Source organism: Corella eumyota, chromosome 6, assembly GCF_963082875.1.
Source record: "Corella eumyota chromosome 6, kaCorEumy4.1, whole genome shotgun sequence".
In the NCBI taxonomy this organism is placed as follows: Eukaryota; Metazoa; Chordata; class Ascidiacea; order Phlebobranchia; family Corellidae; genus Corella; species Corella eumyota.
In genome coordinates, this window is record NC_137495.1 from 12721831 (window position 1) to 12746935 (window position 25105).

A 25105-nucleotide genomic window follows, 5' to 3' on the forward strand; every position below is an offset into this window, starting at 1 on the left:
TCCATGTGAGGTTGTTCCAGAACCAAGAAGAAGACAAAATGAAGGTAAGTTTTATTCTTGTTTATTTTATGGAAGTGTTTCTAATATTTTTTTAAGATCCTTGCTTGTCTATGATCTGTCTATAATAATATAAATATATCATCTGGTCAATAACATTATATAATTCTAAACACTGATTTAGTTTGGGTAAAGTAACTGTAGAATTAGGCTGTAAAGTAAACTTTTAACAATAATTAAAATGTTTAATTGTCACTAATCTTATTATTAACATAAACAAATGTTGGTTGTTGTAAAATATTTATTACCATTCGAAACTAACTTTTCAGGTTTTAATGTAATTATAGGTGGGCACAGCCAACCTAAAAAGTAACTTTGTTGAATGGTTATTTGTTACACAATATATTAACTTGTTATTACTGCTTAGTTATTGATAACCATAACCTTAAAATTTAATTAAAACAAACAAAAAACAATCCTATTTTTATAAATACAATAATTTAGACCATAGTTGATATTTTAACTAAACAAATGTAAGTTTAAAAATATTTAAAGCTGGCATGGTATTCAGAAAACGGCAGCCAGTTGGCAGTTACATACACTGTTACATCATTTAAAAAATGACACTGTTTAAACCCGATAAACGACGATATTTTTCATATATTCTACCCCTTCTTAGCATGGTTTACTAGTAAAAAAATTAGATTAATGAACTTATATTAAAAAAAGCGTAATGCAATGGAGATTAATAAGTTTAATATCGATTTTCAAAGTTAACTTTGTTAATTAACGATTAACAGATTATTGGGATCTTTAAGTATAATGAATGTATTATATTATTGCTATATAATACCACCTGTAAGAAATACTATTTTAATCCAATATTATTTACTTTAAAAGGTTCTACTACTAATGAAAATGTACAACCGAGATCCTTAGCTTCAAATCAGGTTTTAACTTTAAAGTTGTCAATAAATATAAACATGTTTAAACTAAATAACAAGTTTAAATATTGTTTATAATAAATAATAAGATTTTGGACATAGTTTGAATAATAAATATAACTGGTAATCATAAAAAAATCTTTTTAGTTACCTAACCACAATTTTACTGTTTATAAAGGAACAACCTGAAGAATCACAAACTCCAGATCCACATGAGGTTGTTCCAGAACCAAGAAGAAGACAAAATGAAGGTAAGTTTAAATCTTGTTTATAATATGGAAGTGTTTTTAGTATATGTTTATTTTTAATATAAGTAGACTGACTCCACAGTCTAATCTTGCATCGAATGTAAATGTCTTTATTAAGTTTGGTAATTTTAATCTGCTTATGTATTTAGTAAAAGCAAAAGTGACTAAATTTGTCACCATCAAAATAGCACTATATATGTGAAAGGCTAGTTCAGTAGTTGATATTATAATATATATAACATCTTAAGTTTGTTTTAAAATAAAATGATTTTTTTAAACAGTATAGAAAAAATAAATACCCTTTCAAGAGACTTCAAAAAAGCTGGCCTTAGTACTGCTGTTTTTATAATTTCCAAAGCCGGGCTTTGTGAGTTTACCCACTCTTTATTTCTTTGTTCAAAAGTAATCAATGGTGGGTGCTCACAGGCATGGAATTTTTCATAAGATATCCAACTATGTTTATTTTGGATGTGATACACCAAAGAACACCACTTTTCTTTTAATAAGATTGCATCTTTATTACATGTAGAAACTGAATACCATAGGTGATTTATAATTGCCTTTGTCCACTTAATAACCATAGGATTTTTAGATTTCAGTAGTCGCTTTTTTAAATTTTTTGCAATATGCCATAGGTCAAACTGATGGTTTATATGGGGAAACTTATCTCTGAGCATCTTTTGTATTCCAGGATACATATCAGTAGCAATGCAATTAATTTGTAAACAAGATTCCTAGTACAAAAAAAGTTAAATTAATATTTGTACTAGTAAAGGGGCAATATGTTTACTTACTTTGAGATAATTTAGTGCTTGCTTTAATCTTTCGATCTCAAGCCAATACCTATTTTTTACCTCTGCCACATGAATAGTTTTTTGTACCAATATTAAACGGGTTTCTTGATCAAGAAGGGTGTATGTCCCAAATGTAGCACTATGGCCCGGGCTATCAAATCTGCAATCTCCCGACACTACCCTCACTTTAAAAGCTATCATTGCCAGAAGGTCCATATTGTGCTTTGTCCACATTCGTTTAACAACAGGTATAATGTATAATCGCTGTAGATTGTAGCAGTTTGTTATAGACTCACATTGAATTTTTAGAGTTTGGAAAATGTTCATAAATGCAGAATAGCTGTTTCCAAGCAAAGATGAAGGTATAAGTAAATTACAAGAAAAACGTTTATTTGTAAGAGGTTGTGATCGCCATTTGTACAAATGTCTATCAACGCATTCGATTATTACTGTCACAGCAAACCCACTATTTGTTACTTTCGGAATTTCATGTAGAGCTTTACCATAACCTTGAAAGTGGCAGGTTCTGAAAAAATCTAAAAGCAGTTGCAAATATACAAGCACTTTCACGCCAGAAAAACATCTACAGTCTTACTCCATTCCCAAGATCCAGCTGAAGATGTGGTGGATGCTGATGCTTCTGACGGTATGTAATCACTGTGATCTGATGGGGAGGAATCATTTTGACTACTGCTTGAGGGCGAAGGAACCAGGATTTCCATCTGAATATTTTCTTTAAACTGTTTTTTATTCTTTTGAAACCTTAGGTTGAGTATAAGATTGATGGTTTGTGTTTATTGCTGTTTCAACACATGTAACCAAATCAGTATTTGTTGAAGCATGAATTTGAGGAATAGTGGGTATTTGCCCAGTTGATAAAGTTTGTGTTGATGCATTACTAAAGGCAGGAGTTGATATTTCCTCATCCTCCTAAAATTCCAAAAAAAAATTTACCTTCTTGGCTAGTTTAAAAAATACGGAAAAAGGAATTTCTACGAGTTGAGTTAAAGTACCTGTGGCGCATCAAAAATATCTGAATAGTGTACAGTTGACTTCTTTAATTTCTAAAAACAAAATTTTTCATAAATTTTTATGTAATTGCCGATAAATGAATACATTTAAAAAAGGATTGGTATTTAATTAAAAAAGTTCCTACTGTTGATTTTGTTTGCCTCGATTTATAACGTGTACTTCGAGAAGATTTCCCAAGCTCTTTAGAAGTTGACGGTCAATCAGATATTTTATAGTTGTATGAAGAAAAATTAAATATTGAGGGTATATACTCAGGCTTTAACCTGTTTGTATATTGAATGACAGCCTTGCCTTCTGAGTTAAATTTTAGTTTTGACACATAATCCTCTTGCACAAAATGCTCACTGCAAATCAAAGAATTTTCCCCAAGGGTTTTTGATCTTTTTATTTTGTGCAGCCAAGCCTTTAACAAAGGTTTATTGTTTTGTGGAAATCTATGAAAATGGACAGGTTGTTCATGATTTTTGGTATTATAAAAGGAGTTTGAACACCCTCGAGCCTCAGAGAAATTGCCACTTTTTGTTAATTTTGATTTCTTAGCTAAAATTTCGCCACTAAATTCCTTTTTTTTTACAATATAAATCTAATTAAGTAAACAAAATAATATTGTGAGATCAATGTTATAGTTTAAATTGATACATATCAGGTTTGGGTATATATTCAAATAACCACCATAATTAAAAATTATACAAATATGAAATTAAGCCTACAATATTACTATCAGGCCATCTGCCTATCAGCCTATGCAGCTAAGATTATATGGGCTATTTTTTGAATATGCATAGTAATCTGTTACATTGCAATCTGGACTTTATCATATTACTTAAATTTTAACCTTCTACACTGTTTCACTATGCAGTAAGTTAATCTAGAGATATTGCTGACAGTCTGAAACCAAAATTAACGTTTTAACAGTCTCACAGCAGGGGTTAGAAAAACTGCTTTTTATTGAAAGAGACCAATTAAAAATACATTACAAAAACTATTAGTTTCTTTACATAAAACTAAACTGTAAAGTTAGTTTATCATATTGGTTTCCGCAACTGTAAATGGACACTATATCGCTGTTTCACCACCTGACTACTAGCTTAAAAACAGGCAGACGGGTGATATTTGCCATGAAATTAAAAGCTAACATTCGCCTAAAGTTTTAAACTTTTGGTTCCCATACTATACCAGTATTAGTAACAGGTATATAAGATAACATTTTTCACGTTTCTACCCAAAAAAATTAAGTTGAACTTGACATTTCACTAATTAAAAATTTATAGCCATAAGAAACAACGATAATAAAAATCGTCTTCCCTTACGATGACGTCACGTCGGTAAACACTTTTTTTTGTGAAAAAGGTAACCCCCTATAACTTTTAAACCAGAACCCCTAGAAAATCTGTTTTTTGAAATTAAATTTTAAAAAATATACTTATTTTTATAAAATAGGCCTAGTTTTGCCTTTAGTTCCCCTTTAAGATGTGCATTGGCCCCCGCACCTATCTTTCATACAGCTGCTCAAACGATAAAATCCGGTAAACTCAGCACCTCCTGAAATGCGAAAGGTAATGTGTAAAATTTAACGATGCCATTTGTTTGACTTCTACAACAAAGTCGCTTTAGCATGGACTTTACCGAACCATTAAATCTCTCCACAAGGTTATGGCTCATGGAATGATAAGGATTCTGTTTCTTCATGCATTTCAAAAAAACTTTGGTTTCCATGTCACTTAATAACTCTTTAGGTATGTCAAGTCTACACTACGTATTTACTAAAGCTTCAGCAACTCTTTCTGTGGATTTAAATCAACAACTCTCCTGAGTACCATGTTGCGTAATCTTCAAGTGTCAAGATGTACTTGTGTTCCTTGTAACTAGAAGGATGTATCAGCCCTATTAAGTCTAGTGTTGCAAGTTTAAACAGAATTTCAAATAAAGAAACACTTGCTGCCACAAATTGTTTTTTACTCTAAGGTTTAAAACCCCTTTTCAAGTTTTTTGGTTTAAACTGCTCCGAACTCTTATTGGTTTTGGGTTTTGCTTGTCGCACTTTTTTCTGATCTCTATCTTCAGTTAAGTTGTTTTGCTTTAGGAGCACACTCTTCAAATGCTTATAATTTACAGCGCCTTGGGCCATAAAGAATAACAATGAAAGAACAAGAATAATACTGGTTATTATATATGGTTGCTAGTCAAACCATACTCGGGTTTATGCGACCTAGCAATTCATACTCGAAACAACAAGAATTTAAAAAAATTTTTTGCGAGAGTTTTGCACCTTGCAAACCGTCTCGCAGGCTGCTGTATCAACGAGCGATTCTACTCGAGTTATTTGTGAATATCTTGTGTCACTAAATATTATCTATGCCTATTTTTTAACAAATAAATATTGGATATATGCATTATTAAATGTGTTATATAGAGTGATAAATTATTGTGTTGTTGACATCTTTTTTTATCAGTTGACTTATTTTTTAAAGTTATTGTTACACAGCAATTAACTTTTATGGTTGCCAGCTTACGCTATTTGTTACATAGTAATAGTGACATAATTACCTCCATGCTATGCTGACAAAAAAATCAGCACTACTAAAAAAAGAGTGACGCATTTAAGAAAAAATCGTCTTCAAGTATTTATCATCGGTTTGTTTGTGTATGGTAGTGGTCCAAACACTTTCTTACCATACACCAGATCCTGGGTTCGATTCCCGGTGATCTTATGCTGTAGCGCTCTTAACCAAAAAAAAGTAAATGTAAATATTTATGATTGCTTTTATGACATTTATTACCTGTTATATAATTCCATTATATCAATATTAGTTAGGTTTTACAATTTATTATTTAAAAAAATATTAAAAAAATATATTTTTGCATTAATATATGTACTGTTGACAATAAATATTTTATCAAATATAAAAAACAAATAATAATTTGAGACTTTATTATTTTAGATAATTCTTTATGTGAACAACTTTCCACAAAGTGTTTTGAGCAAGCTAGAAGTTTTGCCAATGAATTTTGCTCTCCTGTCCAGTTAGACAAACAATTAGAATTTGTTGAGTTAGAACTTGCTGAATATTCTTCCACTGATGTTAAAGATTTAGATTCAGTTGATCACTTTCATACCAGAAAAGAACAATTTGAAAGAATGTCCAAGTTAACTCAACCTGGCTATCACTCTGGTACAAAGATTAAGGTGAATGAGGTATTTGAATTAGCAAAAAGAAATGCTAAAGCAGCAGCTGAACGAAAATTCAATAAAACGACAAAAAATGAAGCTAAACGACTTGAATTAGACAAAAAAAAGAGACTTTACTAAAATACATTCTAAAGTCGTGGCACTTGTTGGGCACGCAGGGACTGGTAAATCAACTTTTATTAAAATTTTGATTCAGGAAATTTTTTCAGAAAATAGCGACTTTCTTCAGAATATAAAATTTATATTCAGCATTATTTTGCGATCAGTTGATTTTAATTTTCGTAGGGAAATGTCGATTTTCAGGTTTCTTGTTGCAAATTCATCTATAGATTGGAATCAACCAGAGTCTACTGATGTAGAATCATTAAATTGTATTAAAAACAGTTCTGACACTATCCTCATCTTTGATGGACTGGATGAGGCTGATAGTACTACCTTAGGGAAAGCACCCAAAAACTTGGTATCTACAAATGGCTATGCTGAAGATTTTCTAAAAAACATTTTTACTGGAAAGTTATTTCCCAATGCTTATAAGTTTATCACTTCTCGACCAAGGCAAATGTATGAGTGGCATCCTTCTTGCAGACCTATCTTAGTGTTAAAACTACTTGGTTTCAATAAGGAAGCACAAGAAAACATTTGTGTGCAAATAAGTGGGGAAAATTCACCTAAAGTCTTAACCTACTTACAAGATCATCCAGATATTGATGCTTACAATTATGTTCCTGTCAACTGCATTCTATCCATGCACTGCATCAATCAAGCAATTTTGTCTGGCTCTGAAGTTAATCTAAAAACTATGACAAATGTTATGCTTGCTTCTTTAAAGCATTATATGAGATCGGATCATTTTCCTGAAAACACAGACATTCTTGAGAACGAATTTAAAGGTCTAGCTTATCTTGCCTGGAATGGGTTTAAAAAGAAAAAAATTTGTTTTAATCAAAAAGACATTAAAAAAGCTGGAATTACTGAAAAAATGTTTAAAACTTTTCTTGACACTTTTGTTTATGATTCTTCAAACATGAAAGTCAAGATATTAGAAGGAGACAAGCGAAGCAACTTCAGTCATCTCACCTGGCAAGAACTGTTTGCTGCCATGTATTTATTCTTATGGGCAAGTCTGGATAAATTTCAAAAATGTGTTTCTAAGTTTTCCACTAGTCGATGGGAAGTAGTCACAAAATTTCTGTTTGGGTTTTACAGTTCCAAGGATTTGTCTGAATTTCAATCTGGTTCTTCAACAGCTTATGATAAGAAACGAGCTGTTCTAGAAACATATGCTAAAGATTTGTGTAAAAATGTTGATTCTTCATCAACTATTATTGAACTCAGCAGTTATTTGTATGAATCCAACGATGATGACCTCAACCAGTCTGTTCTAAGTCTTCTACCTGATCATTTGAAACTTGAGTTTGAGAAAATGTTGTTGCCGAGTGACTACATCAATCTTGGCTACTTGTTTGAACAACTGACCAAACCTCTTTCTTTAAAGATGGAGTTTGGTAGAAATGACATATCTTAACTGCCTAGTATCTGTAAAGGTTTAGTAAAGGTAAGCAAAAACATTATTGTTATTTTAAATATAATGCCCAGGTTAAATTTACACAGGAAATTTATTTACTAAAGTAGATAAAATTACCAAAATTCATAGATTTGTATTCAATATTATTTTAATAATTCTGTAGTTATAATAAAACTTTTTGTTTGAATAAGTAATTTGCAATTTTGTAAAAAGTAAAATGATAACAATGCTCATATTGTTTAACAATGGTTCATTGTTGAGATACAATCCCCCATTTTGTACTTTCCCCAAATTACATTATTCAATAAATAAAAGTTTTAATAAATTTTTGAAAGCAAAACTTAACATTCTTTACCTGAATACAAAATAAATTAATAATAATAAATAAAAAATAATGTAAAAACTTAAACTTTTAGTATTTAGTATGCCTACTTAAAATGGGCAGCTTTATATTACCATAAAGGTAGGTTACAAAACTACTGGGGTTAAATTAACAAGAGGGGGAAATGTATAAAATTACATCCTTAATTTTTTTTTGTATTGATTAACACAGTTGATAGCAACAAACATTTTAGGTTTACGTAACAAGTCTTATTATTTACAATTATAACAAAGAAAACAGAAATCGATGTTAACTTTAAATTTGTTTCGCATAAAAAAACTCTCATAAAATATTGATCTAAACAAAGCTTAAAATAATTTGTTTTATAAACTAAAAAGTTGGGTTAAAATAATATTTACCCCCATATTATTGCTGGGGTTTTTATTATTATCCTTAAATATTTTTGTACTCATTGGGTTAATTGCAAAATATTGTTATATAAATATCTGGGCTTAAAGTAATTAAAGTTATCAAAACTAAATTTTAAATTTATTTAAACTGGCTTTAAATAAGAATTAAAATGTTGGTAATTATTATTTTAATTCAAAATGCTCATAATTACTATTTTATAAAGAATATATTTTTTAAACTTTTTCTTAGGTAATTCAATTAAAGTAATCTTTAAATTAGGTAAAATATAAATTTATTTAGTACATCGGATTTCTAAGTGTATAGCTTCGCGCAAACACTTATTTGTAACTTTTCCTAGTGGATTGGCTCTGCAAACATGCATGGATGATTTCGGGCAAGTTTCAGGGTTTCCCAACATAGTTGGAGCAATAGATGGCACACATATTCCTATTGTTTAACCTGGTGGTGATTCTTCTGAGGTGTTCAGAAACAGAAAAGGATTTTTTTCCTATAATGTTTAGGCCATCTGTGATGCTCAACGAGTATTTACCAACATTGTTGTGCGTTGGCCAGGATCGACTCATGACTCCCGATTTTTTGAAAATTCCAGAATTTGTGATCATTTTAAAGATTGATTTGTGTCTGGTCTGTTGTTAGGTGACAATGGTTACCCCTGTAAAAAATATTTGATGACTCCTTTACTTCATCCCTTCACATTACCACGAAAAAGTACAATAAAACTCACATAAAAACAAGATCAAGAATTGCACAGTCTTTTGGCATTTTAAAACAAATCTTTCGGGCCCTTACAATTCCACTTCGGACACGTCTGAACAATTTAATAATTATAATAGTTGCAATTATGTGTCTTCATAATTTTGCACTAAAAACAAGGCAAGAGAAACTGGCACCTTACGATGCTGAAATTCCAGTAATTGAAACAAATAGAGGAGCTGGTCATTCATTGGCTGGTTGAGCTGTGCGAGACCAAATAATAAATAACTATTTTCAGTAATATTTAAATTTAAGAAGAAATTTTTACTTTAATATAGTTAGACTGCATAAAAATTTTTGTTCTTTTTGTATCTTTTTGTAGCTAGGAATAAAATGGATGAAAAAAATTAGAACTCTTAACTCTGATCAAAGCGAAGGAGAAGTACTGTTGGAATTGGTAAAATCTTATCCAGTTATAACTTCAAAATTAACAAATTCTTCTACCACAACTGCAAAAAAAAGCTTGGGTTGATTTAACAAAAAATTTAATTTAATTAATATATGATGCAATAGAACACCAGAAAATTTACAAAATTTATACAAAAATGTTAAAAAGAAAGCCAAATCAGCTAATACAGAACAAAAAAGAGAAATTAGAAAAACAGGAGGTGGCCACCACCTAATTCCATTAGCTCTTTTACACAGAAAGTCATTTGTGAGTAACAATTATATTTTATGATAAACCAAATAACACACAACGATAAATTTACTACAAACCTGCCAAACTTTGTTTTAAATAATAGCTTTAATTCCCAATGAAATCAATTCACTGCATAACAGTTTTGATGATGATGCCTTGCTGATTCTTGATCTTACTGGTAGCACCCCAGTCATGATCAAACTGTTACTGAATGTTCTTCAAATGGAGAAATTTTTATAGCATGTAAAGAATTACCAGGTTAAATTTTATGTTGTGAATATTATTACCAATGAAGAGTTCTAGTTTAAAAAAGAAGTTACAAAAATTTAATTTTAATTTATGTTGTAAAAAAAGTAATACCAGTCTGTTCATAGATGTTGTAGTACAAGAGACACCTGAGGAAAAACAAAAAAAATAGTGTCGATCAAGTACTAACTAAGTTAATGCAAAAAAATAAATATTGTTGTCACCTTTAAGTTTATTAATTTTTGTAATGAAATTATTTAAAAAATTTTAAAGAAAAAAAGGTCTTTAAAAAGAAAAAGCGATTCTGGTGACGTAAGGGGGCAAAAATGTACTAACCAAAAAGTTACTAATAAAGGACCAAGAAATGAAAATTAAAGAACACGATTTAAAAATGAAAGAACTTGAAATAAAAATAGAGCAAACAAAAAATTTAAAAAATTACCGAGCAGCATGTTTAAACAACTTTTATGAAATTTAATAGTTTGCATATTTATTTATTGTATTATTTATGTTTTTGAATTTTGTTACTCAAAAAAATAGTTATCTATAAAATTTAAATAAAGGGGTTTACTTTCCACTTCGCATGAATATAATACCAAAGCTTTACTAGATTGAAAATATGATACCCTGTCCAAAATAGGTATTTACCGAGAGCAAAATGCTTAAAACCATCATCGCGCATTTCCTTGTTTAGCCAAGCCAGGGTGGACAGTTTTTAACTTCAACGACATAAAAGTATTCTCTAAACTTTGTGACCTGCCCATTGTTAGGGATTGACAGGATGTTTGTAATTTCTAATTTCAATAACTACAATAAAGGTTAAATATATTGCCCTTGTGACAACTTAATAAAATACTACTTAAATAGTTAATTATAAATCTTTTAACCAAATTTATTTGGCAGAGCCCATATAAAACTTAGGTTGTAACTGACTTTACACATTATATATGCATTTAACAGGAGACAAAAATAGGTAAAATACCTTACAATGATATGTCCGGTACATCACTGACGATTTACGGACTGACTAAAGCCATTACAACCAGTACTAACTTACTAATTATACAACTTTGCTTTGCTGTTGTATTGTTTTCCATAAGCTACCCATGAATTACTATTAACTCTGTCCAAACGATCACAACAACTTTTAGGCTAATCTAGTTTTACTATTGGACTATTGCCGTAATTTTTTTTTGATGAAGTAGCTAATTAATTTTAAGTTAATCTGAGTTTAAACTACCTTAAATCGCCGGTTAACTTTTTAGCAATTTAACTCGAGTTTATTTCGCGATTATCGTTAACTCGACTTTAATTACTTTACCCTAAGTGTGATAATAAGTAAATTTTAAGTTTGAATATTTCAGATAAATAACAAGTTGGTAAAAATTAAATATTGTTCATTTTTGTGTTACTTCAAAAATTTAGTTATTATTATTTTTATGAAGTGTTTTGTTAAACAGTTTTTATCCCAGTTATTTTAATTCAAGTAACCTTTAATTAAAGTAAAATATAAATTTTGTTTTAGATAAAGTTGGACTTAACAGGGAACAAAATCGGTGATGAAACTGCAACATTACTGGGTGAGGTTATTGACAAGTTTGAGGAACTTGATATTAGGGATTGTCGCATCACAAAAGTTGGTGGATTGGCCATTGCTAGAGGTTGTTCAAAACTAACAAATACTGTAAGTATATTACTTTATTGCTTGGTATTTAAAGATTAATTATTTAAACAAGCACTAGATTTAAATAACATTTATATTAAAATTACTTTATGTAACAACAAAACTTTTTTATTTAGTTTATAGAAATATAAACACAAATTTATTTTCAATTTTAAAACAAGAAGTGGAAAAGATTGCAATGCCCATTAACTTTAACAATGGGTCATTGTTAAGTTACAATTTATTGTATTATATTTAAATAAAATTATTTTTTGTATTTCCTCAGGATCAAATTATTTAAAAATTAAAAGTTTTAAAGAAATATTTAAAACAAAATTACTTTATAAACTTTTGAAGAATTTTAAACTTAAAATGAACAAAAATAATTAAATTTAACAATTAATACATTATTTTAGTGACATTAAACAAATTCAATTTTAAACATTTAAATATTTTGGCTCATTTATTAAAAAAAAATTATTAATTAACAATAAAATTTTATTAAAACAATAAGTGTGATAATAAGTAAATTTTAATTAAAGTTTAAATATTCTAAATATATAACAAGTTGGTAAAAATTAAATATTGGTCATTTTTATGTTACTTCAAAATTTTAGTTATTATTATTTTTATAAAGTGTTTTGTTAAACAGTTTTTATCTCAGTTATTTTAATTAAAGTAATCTTTAAATTAAGTAAAATATAAATTTTGTTTTAGATAAAGTTGAACTTATCAAGGAACGAAATTGGTGATGAAGCTGTAACATTACTGGGTGAGGTTATTGACAAGTTTGAGGAACTTAATATTAGTGAGTGTAACATCACAGAAGTTGGTGGATTGGCCATTGCTAGAGGTTGTTCAAAACTAACGAATACTGTGAGTATATTACTTTATTGCTTGGTATTTTTAAAATTATTATTTAAACAAGCACTAGATTTAAATAACATTTAATATTAAAATTACTTTATGTAACAACAAAACTTTTTTATTTAGTTTATAGAAATATAAACACAATTTTATTTTCAATTTTATAACAAGAAGTAGAAACGATCACAATGCCCATTAACTTTAACAATGGGCCATTGTTAAGTTACAATTTATTGTATTATATTTAAATAAAATAAAATTTTTGTATTTTTCCTATTTTGAAATAATTAAAATTAATAAAATGTTTTTTATCAAATTTCTGGTATAATTTAAGAAAATTGATGAATTTATTTTATTAATATTATTTTTAATTTATGTTAATTAGTAGTTTAATTTTATTTTATTTAAACTTAAAGTTTAACTTCACTTACTAAAAATAACTACAACAATTAAATTTACTGATTCAATAATTATCGGACTAATAGTTATTTTAAATTAATTATTTGAATTAGAGTAATTTTTAAATTAAGTAAAATATAAATTTTGTTTAAGATAAAGTTAAACATTTAATATTAAAATTGATTTGTTTAAACAAAACTTTAATTTTTATTAAATTTATAATTTTGTAAAAAAAGTTAAACAGTCACAATGCCCATTAACTTTAACAATGGTCCATTGTTAAGTTACAATCCATTCTATTAATATTTACTAAAATAAGTTTTAGTGTTTTTTAAGAATCAAATTATTTGAAAATTAAAAGTTTTAAAAATTAATAAATGCAACATGTAACCTAACCACAAGAACAATTTAAATCTTTAGAAAACGTTTAAATTTAACAATAATTATTTTTTATAGTTATATTAAACAAATTCAATTTTAAACATTTAAAATATTTTTTTTTAAGTTAAAAAAGCAAATTATAATTTAACAATAAAACTTCATTTAAACTATTGGTGTGCTAATAACAGATTTTAATTAAAGTTTAAATGTTTTAGATGAAATGGTTGAGTATTAGCGGCAACAAGCTTGGAGATGAGTGTGCTGTTGATTTCTCATCATGTCTCCACAACTTTCAATGCTTAGGTTTACAGGATTGTGATTTTACTTGGGATGGGAAACAACTATTGAGGAAAGCAAGCGAAAAAGTTCCAAATATGGATCTGTAAGTTTTGTTTACTATACAACATTATTTAAATATATTTACTATAGGACAAACATATTTACTATATTTAAATCCCTTTACAAGAATAAACTAAAACTAACTTTTAATAAAAGAGGTTTTTGACACTTTTAAGACTACCTTTTATTTTTGTAGATTAGTTATTACATATTTTGATTTGTTACATTCTATTTTCAAATTTTTTTTTTAAATGGTTGATAATTTTTAAGGCATACATTTACATTTTACTAGGCAAGAAGAATAACTTCAAATTTAAACACAAATACAAACCCCTAAAACACGTTAGTTTAAACCCTCTAAAACATGTTATTTCAACAGTCGATTTGTTTTATTTAGGTATTTATAATCAACCATCTTCCAGTGACAATGTAATTAAAGCAACAAATATTGTGAGTTTTCACCTTACCATAAATATTAGTGATTTAATAAATTTTAAGTATTTGTTAAAATTATTTTTAAAAATGTTGATAATTTTACTCAATAATTAAATTAGATTTTATCAAAATTACACTCACTTATATTTAACTAGGTTGTGGCCCTGAAATCATGGAAACTTTTTTCATTTTGTTTGAAAAAAAACTTTTCTGTGCAAAAAAGGAAATTGTAAGAAAATGGAAAAGTTAGAAAAGCTATTTTTAAAGTTATTTTCATTCATTATTTGGTCTTTAGTATTTTGTGTTGTATACAACGTGCTCTTTATTGTATAAGTGCTAATTTTAGTTTTTATTAATTCATTTTACAGTTTTATTTTCAATTATTAATTTTCATTCATTATTTGGTCTTTAGTATTTTTATGTTGTAAACAATGTGCTCAGATAAGTGCTAATTTATACTATATTTGATTTTGTGGAAATTTTGGGAATAATTTACTTCTATTGAACTGTTTGTTTATTAAAGATTAAGATTAATTCCATTGTTAAAATATGCATTTTATTAAGGAAGTGTGCATGTGCTTTACTAATATGTAGTTTTGTGTAGTTTTTAAGAAGGATTTTTAGGTTTTAATGTTGTTATTTTCTATATATATTGAATGTTGGCAGAGAACCTCTCCTAATATAAAACTTTTGCATAAATGACAATATTAGACATTATTCTACTTGTATCTTATTAACCTATAAAAACATTTTAACTTTGTATTTATTGCTTTATATGTGCTACAATAGAGGCATAAAGGGCATGGCTTGAAACTTTTTCTTGTATTCAACCAGTTAAAATGAATTTTAAAGATGTATGTCAATTAGTACAAATAATATTTTAATGAATTTTTGAATCTTTTCTATTATTTGAACCCAGGACATTATTTTTTGCAACCATAGGACTTGCAACCACTGTTGTATGTTAACCTAAATCTTGTGTAGTTATTGTAGATGTGCTTTTAAGTGCTTGTATGTGCTTGTATGTTATGCAAATAATAATTCTTCACCGCTTGCCAAACACTTTGTAGAAGCGATTAAAATTCCTAGTTATTCAGCAATATTGTGTTTTATTTGTAACGATGCTTATAAGATCATGTTTAAATATCCAGCAATGTTAAATATTATTTAAAGTACTTTACTGGAACAAGTACAGTCTTAACAACCTCTTTATTTTCCCCCTATTAATAATTCTCCCACAAAATGACTTAGACCCATACTTGGACAAATAACTTAAATTTAAGAAAAGTTGCCCATAAACAACTTGTCTTCTAGTAAGTGTATAGGGTCATCTTTAAAACAAAAAATTTACTGTTTTCTTGACAATCCCATAAATTACCTTTACAAGCCTACACCTACACACTTATTTTTAATAATATTTATCTCTAAAAATTGTTTAAGGATAAACGTTTACGCAACAACAGATGTTTTAACAAATTGGATAAACACAAAACAGCGTAAACTTTTGCTCGTACAAATTTTTCGATTTTTAGTTTTGCGAAAAATTTTACGAAATTGCACGAAATAATAAAACCAATTTAAAAAGTTGTATTTAAATTATATATTTGGTAGTGGTTGGTGTAGTTGAAAGGTAACCATGTCGTACATGCTTCCCCATCTTACAAACAGCTGGCAAGTCGATCAATCGATCTTAAACGAGCAAGAAAAAGTTGTCGTGATTCGGTTCGGTCACGATTGGGACCCGGCCTGCATGAAAATGGACGAGGTATTTAATGATTTTAAATATAAATAAGTTCAATAATGTTTAAGTTTTGTCACCGCGTCGAATTTTAATATTTTCACGAATTAAGAAACGATATTTTAGACAAAATTTTAGGTAAACTAGGCATAAGTTTAATATTTTTTGCTGAAAAAGTGGATTTGTGTTATTTTCTTTACTAGACTTGTTTTCTGCGTTTAAAGAAAGTTTAAAGAAAGTTTAATTTATTAAAGAAAATTAAGTTTCTATAAAATAATATGCTGTGTAGTGTTAAGGTGCCATAATTTTAAAACAAAACTAAAAAAGAATATGTTTTATTATAAAATTAAGTTTTTTTTGATCATTCTGCGAAATATTTAATTTTGACGTTTATACAACACAAACATTTTGCTTTAGAATTCTGTATGTGACGTTTTAATAAATCAACAATTATGTTTAGACCTTGTATAGTATAGCTGATAAAGTGAAGAACTTTGCTGTTGTTTACTTGGTTGACATTACTGAGGTGCCAGACTTCAACAAAATGTACGAATTATACGACCCCTGCACAACTATGTTCTTCTACAGGTTGTTATTTACAGAATTTAATTTTGATGGTTTTGTTTTTGTATTGGGTATATTGTTAAGCATTAGGATAACTAACTTCTGGTTTGGGGTTCAATTCCCATTGGTTCTGTAAACCGACAACATGGGTAGTGGTCAAAACACTTGGCTTTCCTACATGAGGTCCTAGGTTCAATTCATACTGCTCTCACGCTGTGGTGCCCCTGAGTAAGGAGCTATAAATGATATAAACTTCTGCTGAACCAACGAAATTTAATCAAAGCACATAAACTTTAATAACCGCGAAGGAGCTTGTGCTGGAGTGAAACGAAAAAAAAGATGAAAAATGGAAATATTTTAGGTAAAGTCACATTATTTTTATTTTTTTTTATGTCTTTATCCTCGATGTGGGAAAGTCGAACAAGTGTCCCAAACATAGAGTAACAATAGTTAGTTCAACCCAGTCTCAAGTTACCTGTGGTAGTTTGAGATATTATAAATAATAATTGTCCGATAATTATGCTGCTGATTAAGTGCTGGCTCAACAGAAATTTATACTGTTTATAGCGCTTTACTCAAGGGCGCTACAGCATGAGAGTAAGGGGGATTGAATCCACGACCTTATGGTGGTGTACCAAGTGTTCTTACTACTACACCACGCTGTCGGTCTACTCGGCATATAATTGTCTGCTTTTGTTCTTTTTATTAATGACGTCATAATACTTTGTAGAAACTGGTCACATGTGCACTTAGAGGTTCTCGTATTTATTGCGAAGATGACAACTTTACCAAATCGATTCTTTTGCGCCATCTTGCGACTAAAGTAATCAAGTCTCTTATTTCACCAGAGGCACTACAAACTCGAATGTACGTTGAAAACGTGACTTGGTGTCACATGATCGCGGCCACAAAAATGCAGGTAAACAAAACTTAGTTGTTCACTGCTTTAATATTGGGTTGGTGTGCAAAAGGTTTCTGGTTCGAGCACTACCACAGCCGTATATAGCTCCGGTTGTAACTAATATGTCTCATCATGATCTTACTGAAAGATTGAGTTTTAAGTTTAGTGAAAAATATTGGTTTATGTTTAATTTAAGTTTATTAATTTCAAAGAAATTAACTTGTACTCTGACTATAACTTATATTGTACAGGAGTCCCCTTCTTTGGTTGGGGGAAACACCTACTTTCTGTGTGACGAAACCCCAGAATTATCTTACCTGAGATTGAACTTGAAATTTTACGAGCATTTGGGTTTCACCATCCACAAGAGGGAGCCAGTGTTGCTGTTTTGGTTGTTTATCCTTATTTCAACGTTGGTTGTTTGGTGTTGTCAGGTGCTGGGTTGGTTTGGGGTCAAAAAATAGGTAAATATTTTGTTTATTGAGTAGTTTTTAGCTGGGTTACTGTCATAAAGGTTTTACTTAAAACATATTCGCAAAAACGCCATTTTACAATAAACATCGACCTAAATTTTGGTTAAATGTCGTGGTCTAAAACTTATCCCTTTGAAATAAACCTCATACCTATTTGAATAATACTTTGGTAACGAGGGTCAGTATGTTAAGTTATTGCAAGTGTTAAACATTTATTTCATGTATAATACTTTTAATGACAACTATTTCGTGATTTTTAGCCCAATATTACACCAAACATGGCCAAGTTGTCCTGCACAAGATTCACTGTCTCCGATCAAAAGTTCGTGAAACATTTTGGCTACAAACCAAAGTATAGTTGGCCTGAATCGTTGAATATAATGAAGGAATATGTGAACAAGATTGTAAATGAAGTAGAAAATAATAATTTGAAAAAAATAGATTAATTTATATATATGTGATTTAATTTCGTTGGAATGTTTGTATTAGAATTTTGTTGTGTAATAAAATAAAGACAACGTGCAATAAACTTTTTTAGTGGAGGATAAATTATAGAAATATGTTTTGCCAGTTATGACGTCGGTCGTAAATACGTCATCCACTCTGTATATAAACAGGTGACGCACGTGCCGCGTTATTTAAAGTTGGAGGTTTTGGTTTGAAGGTTGTTTGTGTGTAAGTTCGTGGTTAGTGGCTTTACTTTAGTAAATTGAAATTCAATTTCTATTTAAGAAATAGTTATTTTTAATAGCAGATTAGAAAACGTAGAATTGTTATTTTATTAAGCTAAATTTGCTAAAGATTTATCGAATTAGAATATTTTAGCGTTTTAGAACGTTAAATTTTTATTTTTTTTTGTATATATTTTTATTCTCGATGTGGGAAAGTCGAATGCGCCACTTAAATATAGAGTAACATTAGTTACTCCAACCCAGTCTTGAGTTGCCTGTGGCAGTTTGGAATATTATATAGGTTACAATTACCCGATAATTATACTGCTGATCCAGTCTGTAAAAGTAGGGCAGCGTGCACGCACAAGATTTTTTCGTTAAAAAAAATGCACGCCTGAAATTGATGTTTTGCACGCCTGGCATTAAAGGTTAATTTAAAATTAAAGGTAAATACGCTAACATAAATTTTAGTACGCGTGCACGCACAAGATCTCGTCGAAAACTGCCCTACTTTCCAGACTGACTGCTGATTAATTGCTGGCTCAACAGGAGTTCATACCGTTTATAGCGCCTTACTCAAGGGCGCTACAGCATGAGATCAGTGGGGACTGAACCAACGACCCCATGTGTGGTGTAGCAAGTGTTCTTACCACTACACCACGCCGCCGAACATTATATGCGTTTAACTTTTTTTTTTTAAATGATGATTTAGTTTGTGATATTTTAATTAAATTTTTTTATTTAGCACAAAGTTAAGTATGTAAAACTATTATTATTATATGTTAATTTAATATGAATAATTTCCGATTTGGTTTCAAAAATCTTAGTTTGCTGTGGGTTGGGAGAAAAGAAGTTTGGACTGGAAGAAAATTATTTTCATAAAGTTTTTAGAGAGACATATGCTGTATAGTTGTCGAAACTGAATACTTTCATAGTGGTGTCAAGGATATTCTTTGCTGAAATTTCAAGTAAAATGACATTATTTAGATGTTTTTTAATTATTTCCTGTTTAAATTGTCAATATATACTTTCTAGAATTAGTAAAAAACTTGGTTCAAAGTAGTTTAAAGGCAAGTAAAAGTGAAGCAAGTAAAACTAGTTTATTTTATGCAAATCTAGTGTGAGTTACTTCTAAATTCGGTTTTACAAAACTTAGTTGATTAGTTTGTAAAAAAAACAGTTTTACTAGTTACCGTACAAGATCACACAGGATCACACAGGACCACACATTACCGTACAAGATCACACAGGATGCGTAAACTGTTTATTTGTGATACTGTCATTTGATTAAAAACAAAATACTTATGATGGGATACTTTTTATTAACCCCAGCCCTTACCTTCTTCTTGGAAATGCCTTTAGTTGCCCTAAAGACAAAAGGCAATTTTTTTGTTTTATTTTTTTTCTTGTGTAGTAAATGTATTGACTTGTATGGCCTGTGTGGTCATGTCCTGCGAGGTCCTAAAAGATTATTAGTAGGACAGGTGTATGGCTGACAAATTCATTGTTTCTTGTGGTGATAGGAATATTCTTTGCTGAAATTTCAAGTTAATAAGCATACAATAAATATTAAAAAAACAGTTTGTTAACTATTAAGTTATAAACTTATAATTTCTGAAACTAGTTGATTTTAAGTTAGTGCTTTAAGTAGCAAAGAGGGGTGATATTTTGATTTGCTGTATTTTTTGTTAACTTCCTATTATTTTAAACTAAATTCGTTTTTAAATTTGACCAATATTAAAGGCCGCTGTTGATGTTACGATGTACTGATGTTAAAATTGGTAATTTTTAAAATCAAGTCCTACTCTTGTCGCATAAAAGTATATGAATTTAATTAAATTATTTTATTAGTTTTTAGATGCGAATTAATACAATTTACACAGACAAACATTACATAATGGGGCTTTATACAAATGTTTGATTTTTAAGAAAACTGTGGTTAATAGTGTGCATATTTAAATTACTATAGCAAAGATTTGCTGTAATCACGCAATGCAGCAATTTTATAATAATCAACAAAATAAGTAAACATGAAAATTAAGAGTGGACACTAGTTATTGAATATTAATATAGTTTTGCACTTTAGTATAAAATTAATAGATTTAGGTGGAATTTTGTAAATATTGCTTTAAATAATAGCTTTCACATGACTTAACATAAAAATTTATTTTTTTGTTGCTAAACTTATATTGTTTAACAATTTATAATAATTCTAAAAATTAAGCATGTAATAACAGTATAATTTTAATTTTACTTAAAATTTTATTTAAAATATTCTCTATTGCTTTGTGATATATTTTATATAGCTGCTAAACACCACGCATTTCGTGAACTATGTTTAAAACTAATATTGTGATCAAACCTTTTAACTTTAGTAAAACCAGACACTTGACACTCTTCAGGCTATTTTTAAAATCTTAATTTATTACAAAAATTATAGTGGGGCAAGTTTGGGTTGTCTGGTATAATGTGTCCCCAAATTTGGGACAAAGGTAAACCAAAAAAGGTTATATATGGTTTTTATAATACATACATGCTCTGTGCTTAAGTACTTTATATAAAATTGTTGTCATTTATATATAATACCGGGCATATTATTTGGCAGGCAGTTTGTAATTTTTAAATAAAGTTTGTTTGTAGTTATTTATGGTTTTTGGTTATCTGCTATATGTAGATTATTGCAATTTCACTTTAACATTAGTTGTGTGACTACAAAAACCGCCATCCCATTTAATTTCAGCAAAACACAAAATTGTTTATTTTATTGAGCAAAATTTGCTTAATTTTATTGGATTAAATAATTCTAGTATCTTGATACAGTTAAATGTGTTGGGGAAAATATTTTCACTTTGAGTTGTTTGTCCTAAATATATTAACCAAATTTGTGCATCATCTATGACTAACTTACTGTTTATTTTTATTGTATTGAGTAATTTCCATATAGGAAGCAAAACAATAGAGCAACTACTTATAAGGATTTCCTTTTGCTGCAACAGGATATTTTCAATGGCTTGAATACTCGAGCTATAGCATATTAAAAGTATTGGGGTCTGACTAATTGTTTATTGTGCTGTATTAATTTGTTTTTATTATTAAATTTTTTTACTGAACAACTATTTAATTATTATTTATTAAATTTTGTTAAAAAATCTGTTAGCCTTATAATACCAGACACCACAAAAAATTCAGAGGTTTTTTGCGCATTAATGACAGTGAATAATAAGATATATAATCAATATTACATCAATGCGACGGGATAAAATGACAAAATCAATTTAATGATTTAAAACATGCCACAAATATTAATATTAACATAAAAATTTTAAGTATGTTATGGCATGGTCACCTAACCCAGAAATACAACTTATGTGTTTACTTTTGAAGGTCAAGGTCATCTGCTTAAAATAAACTTTTAAACATCATCTTATTATTTATTGAAACAATTTTCTGTTTTTACAAAATTTGTAGGAAGTTTTTATCATGGAGGAAACTGAATCAAATGATCCAGAGTTGCCAAACAATAATGATCCAGAGTTGCCAAACAATAATAACCCAGAGTTGCCAAACAACAATAACCCAGATTTTCCAGACAATAATGATCCAGAATCAAATTTAAATACTCGGGTATTTTATTTACTTTAAACTTTCTAGATAAAGGTTTATAATTAAAAATTTTTCCAAACCATCTGTTGGTACAAGGTTACTAAATATATTTAAAAAAGGGTTAAAGGGAGAACAAATTTTAAACTTTTTGTCAGTTATAAGAATATTAATCCTTTAATTTTGATATTTAAAGGGGATTGGATAAGGTTGTGTTACTATAGTGATTTTACATTTATTAAAATTAACATAAATTTTACAGAACTTGCAAGCAGGACCAGTTAGTTTAAATATTTCTGGCGGCGATTTTGCTGAAATTTCAAGGAATTTGCCTCCAAGTAAGTTGTTTATTAATTTTATATGATTGGGTTTGCCTGACAATAGAAACCAGGGCCGACATTACGAAACTTGTTAAGTTAACAATCTTGTTACTTATATTTTTATTAGCAAGCGAAAATGTAGTTAAAGAAAAAATGGGTATTACGAAAAAAAAAATATCAAATTTCACAAATGAGATCGAACAAAATTTAGCGAGTAGAATTTACTATTCATTAACTTAGCAAGAAGTATTTTGTCTTGGTTATCACTTTACATCGAAAATATTTTTTGGAGTTCATAAATATACTGTCACTTATTAATATAAATTGTTACATATACAATTGGTGTAATAAATGCTTAACATATAATGCCATGAAACTCTATTAAACTGAACAATCCGCTATACTCAATTTAATTTAGCATTTAAACATAAAGGATTCGAAGGAAAACACTATTTCGAAATAGATGATATAACCAAACTGTTTAATCTTTAGTCATGGTTTTCTTATGTGGGTTTAAGTTTTTTTTAAGTATATATATAAAATAACTATACTTTGTTTTGTAATTAAATGTGTTTTTTAAACATTTATCGTAGAATTGAATTACCATACAATTTATGGACTATTGCTGGGCTATCCGCTAGAGCTTTAACTTTTCATTATAAAAATGACAATATAAAAGCACCCTTGTGGATAAAATTTTAACATCACCGCTTTGATGTAGCCCCGAGATACCGAATAAAAAATGTAAAAATTGTCCCTTTGCGTAGCATAAAATCCTTTCTTTTGTACTCTCTCATTTTCAATAAACTAGGTGGTTTTGTAATTGGTTTTGTAATGGATAAAATGTAACATCACCGCTTTTAATACCGATTTAGTTAACGAGCAAGATATTTTGTTAAATTTTGACGCATTAGCGAGATCGTTAAATTTAACTTAACGAGTTTCATAATGCTGTTCTAGGCCAAAGCTTGCTTTATTTATAGACTTAAAAAAAAATTATTTTATGCAACATATTAGCAACTGTAGCTTCGTTAATGTAGATGCTGTGGTACATTTACATGTCCCACAAGTCAACGTAATTCGTGATTTTCATCAAAACGAGATCACTCAAAACATCACTCACCATGAAAACATCACTCACCATAAGCATTATGGTGGAGTATTCATGCCTGGGGCTTCAATATACGATTCTACATTTCCCCAAACAGGTATTTTCAAGTTATTTTCACAATACAAAATTATATTTCGAAAATTGCATTTTTTTAATACCCACAATCAGGACTGTAAAAATGTGCAGTTAGAGTCAGTTTGTTTTCTTTTACGATGTCTGGCTTTATTTTAAATCGGCAACATGGTGTACTGGTCAAAACACTTCCTACACTACATGAGGTCCTTGGTTTGGTCCTCAATGTTCTCATACTGTAGCGTTGTTAAGTAAGGGGCTATAAACGGTATGAACTTCTGCTGAGCCAGCACTAAATCAGCAACTTAATTATTGGGCAATCATAATCTATAATGTTCCAATCTCGCGCATTCGACATTTCCACATTTAAAATAAAGATATTTACAAAAAAAATTGTAATTGATATTTACTTTCAACACAACATTAGGGGTTTTCCAACTTTTTTTTATATTATAAAGTTTTTTGTAGTATTAATCATAGTCTAAAAATAAACTCTATATTAACCCAATTTTATTTACATTGAAGGTTCCACCCCAAATGAAAATAAACAGCAAAGATCCTCTGCTTTAAATCAGGCTTGAATTTTAAAGTTGTCAATAAATATAAGCATATTTAAACTAAATAACAAAGTTTAAATATTGTTTATAATAATTAATAAAATTTTGGACTAAGTTTGAATAATAAATATAACTGGCAATCATAAAAGAGTTTTTGTAGTTACTTAACCAAAGTTTTACTGTTTTTAAAGGAACAACCTGAAGAATCACAAACTCCAGATCCACATGAGGTTGATCCAGAACCAAGAAGAAGACAAAATGAAGGTAAATTTAAATTTCTTGTTTATAATATGGAAGTGTTTTTGGTATATGTTTATCTTTGACATAACTAGACTGACTTTACAGTTTAATCTTGCATCGAATGTAAATGTCTTTATTAAGTTTGGTAATTTTAATCTGCTTATGTATTTAGTAATAGCAAAAGTGACTAAGTTTGTCACCAACAAAATAACACTTTAAGATAGATGCAGATGGAATTAAACCTTAAACCTTGCGTGGTAATACCTAATAATATAACTACTAGTTATGTTACTACATAAAATCCTGTGTTTGATTTTTACTGTTTTTAATATTTAACAACGGTCTATAATTACATATTCCATGTTCGACATTTAGAACTTTCTTTATAAAACTTTTTTTATTTAAAGTATGAATTTATAGAAAAACGACATTAAAATTTATCACCTTAAAAATATAATTTTAATAACGTAGTTAAACAACACAACCTAAGCTTGCAAACACAGTATGCACACCACTAAAAAACTGACTTGGCAGTTCTCTACTTTTTTACTTTTATCAGAATATATATAACACAAAGCATCAACAAATATTCTTTTACTAGTAAAAATAAAATGTTTTAAATTGTAATTGTTAAAGGGACTAAATAACAAA

General features: G+C 28.8%; 2 protein-coding genes across 2 annotated transcripts; both read left to right on the forward strand.

Annotated features, from left to right (window-relative positions):
- Positions 1-6494: 6494 nt before the first annotated feature.
- Positions 6495-7730, forward strand: LOC145755867 (NACHT, LRR and PYD domains-containing protein 12-like). The gene has a single exon (XM_082572102.1). It carries the CDS (start codon positions 6495-6497, stop codon positions 7728-7730), a length of 1236 nt encoding a protein of 411 aa, XP_082428228.1.
- Positions 7731-15784: 8054 nt separating this feature from the next.
- On the forward strand, positions 15785-17409 carry LOC145755371 (thioredoxin-like protein 4A). The gene is made up of 3 exons (XM_082571596.1): positions 15785-15972; positions 16406-16870; positions 17240-17409. Exons 1-2 carry the CDS (start codon positions 15844-15846, stop codon positions 16643-16645), a joined length of 369 nt encoding a protein of 122 aa, XP_082427722.1. The 5' UTR covers positions 15785-15843; the 3' UTR covers positions 16646-16870; positions 17240-17409.
- Positions 17410-25105: the final 7696 nt, after the last annotated feature.

Coding starts and splice junctions, on each gene's coding strand:
- LOC145755867 (XM_082572102.1), top strand. CDS start 6,495: ATGTCGATTTTCAGGTTTCTTGTTGCAAATTCATCTATAGATTGGAAT.
- LOC145755371 (XM_082571596.1), top strand. CDS start 15,844: ATGTCGTACATGCTTCCCCATCTTACAAACAGCTGGCAAGTCGATCAA. Junction 15,973..16,405: donor CCTGCATGAAAATGGACGAG/GTATTTAATGAT, acceptor AATTATGTTTAG/ACCTTGTATAGTATAGCTGA.